The sequence below is a fragment of the Salvelinus alpinus genome, chromosome 37, assembly GCF_045679555.1.
Source record: "Salvelinus alpinus chromosome 37, SLU_Salpinus.1, whole genome shotgun sequence".
Classification (NCBI taxonomy): Eukaryota; Metazoa; Chordata; class Actinopteri; order Salmoniformes; family Salmonidae; genus Salvelinus; species Salvelinus alpinus.
Genome location: NC_092122.1, coordinates 13,996,638 through 14,002,637, shown reverse-complemented (window position 1 = coordinate 14,002,637; position 6,000 = coordinate 13,996,638). Strand labels below are relative to the sequence as shown.

General features: G+C 44.1%; 1 protein-coding gene across 1 annotated transcript; it reads left to right on the top strand.

Annotated features, from left to right (window-relative positions):
• The first annotated feature begins 3,755 nt into the window (after window positions 1-3,755).
• LOC139565904 (transcription termination factor 2, mitochondrial-like) lies at window positions 3,756-5,779 on the top strand. The gene is made up of 2 exons (XM_071386550.1): window positions 3,756-3,882; window positions 4,438-5,779. The coding sequence occupies exon 2, from the start codon at window positions 4,464-4,466 to the stop codon at window positions 5,457-5,459; it is 996 nt and encodes a 331-aa protein (XP_071242651.1). The 5' UTR covers window positions 3,756-3,882; window positions 4,438-4,463; the 3' UTR covers window positions 5,460-5,779.
• Window positions 5,780-6,000: the final 221 nt, after the last annotated feature.

The window sequence follows — 6,000 nt, the reverse complement described above, 5'->3', positions numbered from 1 at the left end:
GTGAACTGCCTCAGGCACTGATTCTACAGCATCGACAAGAACCAAATTCAAACAATGTGCATTACAGTGCACATAAAATGCAAATCTTGCACTGTTTTTAATCCGTGCAGACACACCAGAATGCTTTCCGCTCATGACGGATGCAGCGTCACAGCCTTGCCCCACAAGATTATTTCTGTAGTCCAGACCATGTTTTTCAAGGCAATCAATGATCATTTTTGTGAGACCTGCTGCATCTAAGCTTTCAGCTGACTGAAAGTGTAAAAAGATTTTGTGTATGGCCCCGTTGTAATAGTACCTCACAACTAAAGACATTTGTAAAAAAATATATTATCTTTGGTTTCATCTGCATTTACACTAAAAACGTAACTATCTTTTACTTCTCTTATTATTTCACTTTTACCATCTCAGCTAAGCCCTCAAGAACTTCGTTCTGGATTTGGTGGCTTGTGTACTTTGCATTGCCACATGCATTCATCCTTTTCTCTATGAGAGGGTTTGGTGGCTTGTGTACTTTGCATTGCCACATGCATTCATCCTTTTCTCTATGAGAGGGTCAAAATTACCCTTGTTGTGAGAGTCATCAGACTCTCGATGACTGCGCTATATTTTCAGTGGCAGTTAATAGGAGCACATCTGCAATTGTTTTAATGCAAGTACAGTTTTCCTCCACTTTCTTTTTCGAGTCCTCATTTATGACATCTAACATTGATGAGTTGCTGTCACTAGCGCTTTTGTGTTGATTCCAAGCATACATAGCATTGATATGATACTCTGCCTTCGAATGGAGCTTAAATCCAGAATCTTTAAACAGCGCCAACAATAAGTCGTTATCTTGACTTACAGAATATTCCAGTCATGAATTGTCCTTATACCAGGAGCTGTTGAAAGCCATTTTCCTAGTACCATGCTGAGTTCTGGGAAATGTTTTCAAACACGGCTGTACAGGACCCTCTTCTCTGGATCTTGAAATGTTGGAAATACACGTTAAATAATGTGTCATATCTCTATGGAAATGTAGAATTAAGAGATTCACAAGATTAGATACTAACAGCTGCTAAATAAAATGTGTAGTTTAAAGTATAGGCCTGGCCTACCACTGGGTCCTTTTGGAACAGCATATCTGGTGCTTGATGCAGTTGGGAGGGGCTCAATGACATCTCCTGGCAGCTCTGGCTCACTGTCTGGCTCAGAGCCAGAGGTTTCTGTGTCATCCCTTGATACATCTATTACATTAAAATAACACAAGAACCATTAGTGTATAATCACAATAAAAATGCCACAGCCAACAAAACAAGAACACACATGAATCAACAACCAACATTTTAAAGTGAGGCTTAATCTGACAAAATCATCTATTACAAGCTGAAGCTAAATTTAAACTCTGAACTGGGCATGTGACTGACTGCGTGGTAGATGCTCTGACCTGGTGGTGGTAGACTGGGTCCTTGTGAAGTCTGACCACACTGACTCTGACTAGCCTCAGGTAGGGAGCTGCTCTGGGGTCCAGTGGTGATGCAAGGGCTGGGGTCTGTTTGCACCTGATCTGCCTGTTTGTGCTTCTTTAAAAAGAAGTTTGATATCTCTCCCTTTCTTTTCATGTTTAATTGACCCTATGCAAAAATAAGACAGTCTATGGATACATCTAAGCATCCAATCCACATTTTAGTCCAATCTCAATTACAAATCTCCATTATCATAACTGTACCTTAAAACCAAATACCAGCCTAAGTTACTAGATAGATCATGCCTTGGCTAGCCCTACTCTGCAGTAAGTACAGTTACTATACAATTTCTCCCGATCTGCGTGGCAGTTATGATTATTTTTATACGCACATTTTCTTGGAACGGTTTAATTTCAATAATAACGTTTTGTTTTCTCAAAATCATTGTCACGTGGTTAATCATAAAAATCGGAAGTAAAATTATACAAATCTAAAAATTAAAATTCAACTATGCGGAGAGCACTAGCCTCTGCCAGATGGACACATTGATACACTCTGATCCATTGAAAATGTAAAGAAATGACAGTATAAGTATAACTCAGATGCAGCAGTAGGCCTCAATTAAGTAAAATGCATAGGCCTAAAACCGACAAATAAAAACAGTAGAAAATATCCTGATGAAAATCCCGGTTCTTTCAATAACATTAATCTATCTCATCCGCCTGTCTGCCTCCTTTCTATCGGTCTTGATTTGAGCTATTGCTAGTGAAGTACAACGTCAAATCATCACTTGGTCCGGACCGAAGCTGTCTCTAGCGGGAATAAAACAGTGAAACATTGTATCAACTAGCTATTCCGGGCCCTAGAGTTTCCTGCGCCAGTGAGCTCCGGATAGAAAGCTGTTTATGACGTTTACACTGGATATATGGGATCATCAGATCATGATATTTTGCATTTTCGAGGCCGGGAGTGTTGGAAAGATTTTTTCAAATACTGAGGAACTATCATTCGCAATGGATGTTTAAAAAACAGACTTCGCAGACGTGTGAGGCGAAGAAAAAAATAGTGCTGTAAGACAATCAGAAATTGCCAAATGGACACGTTCCTACATATACATGCATTCTAGAGAGGAACGCGCCATATCTTCGCCACTACCCTCTCATTCTTATGTTCACTGACAGCGCCATATCTTCGCCACAACCCTCTCATTCTTATGTTCACTGACAGCGCCATATCTTCGCCACAACCCTCTCATTCTTATGTTCACTGACAACGCCATATCTTCGCCACAACCCTCTCATTCTTATGTTCATTGACAGTCGCAACTCAATCAGCTAGACCTATTGCCACGCCCACTACCCAAATCGCGGGCTTCTCAAACACACGGGTGATTTAAAACAACCACAGCAAAACATTTTTGAAGAAGCTAATTATCCTATGTGGCTAACTAATCCTCACCGGTGAATTATTTTGAATGATTTTATTTAGACAGGATAATTATATAATTTTGGCGGAACATCAATTTACTTTAGGGCAATCCAGCATCTTAACAGTGCACTGTACACCCGCCAACTTTCCTTTCCAATTCGCAAGAGGCTGACACCAGATATCTGCATATAATGACGAGATGCTCATGTCTCCGCCCTAACAATGAGTTTTTGTCCCAAAGGCAGGAAGGCAGGCGACAAGTTTAGGTCTGCATATTATTCCCATAGAAAAGCATTGGGCTTATACTGGACAGAATTGAACGAGAGTGAGCCCTCGCCTCTTCCTCTCTTCTGAAACTATATCACCGAAGAAAGTATCCGAGCGAGCGAAACAGCGCCCCTATGTAGCCCATGTATCTGATGCTGTCTGGACAGAAATAGTATGACATGCCATACTCTTTTGGTCCAGACAGTATTAAATACATGGTCTACATAATAAGACAGAGGGGCGCTGTTTCGCTTGTTCGGATGCTTCAACTGAGATTGATGCGTCTTTCTGTTGGCGCGCATCTCCGTCAAATAAATTATGCATATTTCAAACTTGTATTTGGACGGGCAACGAGGTAAATTAGGGCGGACCAGACCCCCCAAATGCCGCCCATAACGCCGGCCCCACCGTGACCCCACTCTCTGAGGGTGTCTCAGGGAGAGTTGGGATATGCGTGCGTATTATACATGCGTATAATACACACTTGTAGCCTACATGTGTGAAATAGGACAAATATAAGCACCCACCATATTATTGTTAATTACATTGGTAATTCATAGTGATGGAGTTCCCACAATTTAATAATCTGCGCAGCACAACAGCAATATAGGCGGACGGGAACAGAGCCAATCACAGGCGTTATGAAACACGTGAGCAGAGGGCGTTTAAAATCTTTCATAATGGTACAAATGCCTGAACAACTTCCAGCGTCAACTTGTGTATTCCTCTGGACAATAAACTGGTAAACAACTGGTTTTATTTACAATATAGAATGTATAGCCTGTATTTGAATTACTATAGTTGATTCAGGTGGTCTCTGTCCCATGTGCTGAAAGACTCAGTTGTTACAGCAGCATAGACCTTTTACGAACTCGATAATTATAGACCTATAGTGACTTGCTACCGGCGGTAATATAGAGGGCGCATTGGTTATGAGTTTAAGTACACATTCTCCACCACCCAGTAACACGTTTAGTACATCGTGTTCCCACACCAACACTACTCATATCTACTGGCCAAATATACTTACATTTACTGATGTTGCCCTCAATAGATCAGTTCAACATTGTTTGATTTTGACAGGCTTTGCAGTGAGGAAAGCAATGTTTGTTATGTGATCATCCTAAATAAAATGTATCTTACTGTTAATTAATGGTCTAATTTAGAGCAGGAGAAAACAGTCTATGTACTGAAAGCATAGAACAGTAGTATAGGACTAACTGGTAAACAATACTGACAAAGGACGTAGTGGTCTTGTGTGATGTAACTGCTCAGTGTGTGTTTTTGTCTTATACAGGTCGTCTGTACTTTAGTGCCTTAACAATGCTCCGTGCCACCACTGCCTTCCTGTGCGCCTATTGCCAGAAGAGGAGCGTCTTAACCCCTCATATGGGCTTCTCTTCCTCTACCCTCGCCAACAAGCGGCCAGAGAACCAGCAAACTGTCGACTCCCTTTATGACCTATCGGTGGACATCCGTAAAGTGCGTAAGTTCAAGGGATGGGTGCTGTCAGAGAACTCTGTGTACGTGTACGAGACGGCGGACCTGCTGCGGGACATGGGCGCTGACACTGCTTCCATTGCCCGTGTGCTGGAGACCCACCCCGAGGCTATCCTGTGTCGGCCCGAGGACGTGGCAGCTCAGCGGGACCTCTGGTCCTCCGTATGCCCCAACCGGCGTGAGCTGGTGGGCATCATTGAGAAGTTCCCTGCCTCCTTCTTCACGCTCACGCACCACACCAACCAGCGTGACAACATACGCTATCTCCAGAGCCTGCGCCTCAGCAAGCGCATCATCGGGAAGCTGATGGCCAGCGCCCCCCAGAGCTTCAGCCGGCCTGTGGAGAGCAACCAGGAGGTCATCCACATGCTGCGAGAGACTTACTTGGACCTGGGAGGGGATGAGGGAAACCTGCGCTTATGGTTCCAAAAGTTGCTCAGCCAGAACCCTTACATCCTGATGCGGCCGGCTGAGGCGTGGAGGGACAGTCTGGGCTTCTTGAGGGAAAAGGGCTTCACCACAGAGGAGCTCCTGGTCCTGGTCTCCAGCCTCAGGGCCTCCATCGCAGAGCTGCAGCCTGAGGCCATGCAACAGGCTCTGGACTACACCCAAGGGGTGCTCGTGTGCTCTGAAGATGAGCTCCGGGAGATAGTCCTCCGCTGCCCTGCTGTACTGTACTACTCAGTGCCCACCCTGGTGGGCCGGTTCAAGGGGCTGCTGGACGTGGGGGTGAGCATGGACCAAGTGAGGGAGATGCCCAACGTGCTGGAGCTCACCACTCAGATTGTGCTCTACCGCATCCAGAAACTAGCCTCCTAGGGCTATGACGTGCGAGGTGGCAGCCTGGACGTTATCGTCGGAACCAAGAAGGACTTTGAGATGACCTATGGCAAATTGCAGCTAAGGCAACAACGACCACTCTTCAACCCTGTTGCCCCTCTCAGGACCGCAGAGGAGTGAATGTTAATGGACCACATGGCTTTTCCCACATTTTGTTATGTTACAGCCTTATTCTGAATATGATTCAATTGTTTTTCCCCCTCATCAATCTACACACAATACCCCACAATGACAAAGCAAAAACAGGTTTTTAGAAATGTTTGCTAATTTATTAAAAATAAAAAACTGAAATATCATAAGTATTCAGACCCTTTACTCAGTACTTTATTGAAGTACTTTTGGCAGTGATTACAGCCTCATCTTGGGTATGACACTACAAGCTTGGCACACCTGTATTTGGGGAGTTTCTCCCATTCTTCTCTGCAGATCCTCTCAATCTCTGTCAGGTTGGATGGGGAGCATTGCTGCACAACTATTTTCAGGTCTCCAGGAATGTTAGATCGGGTTCAAGTACGGGCTC

Coding starts and splice junctions, on each gene's coding strand:
- LOC139565904 (XM_071386550.1), top strand. CDS start 4,464: ATGCTCCGTGCCACCACTGCCTTCCTGTGCGCCTATTGCCAGAAGAGG.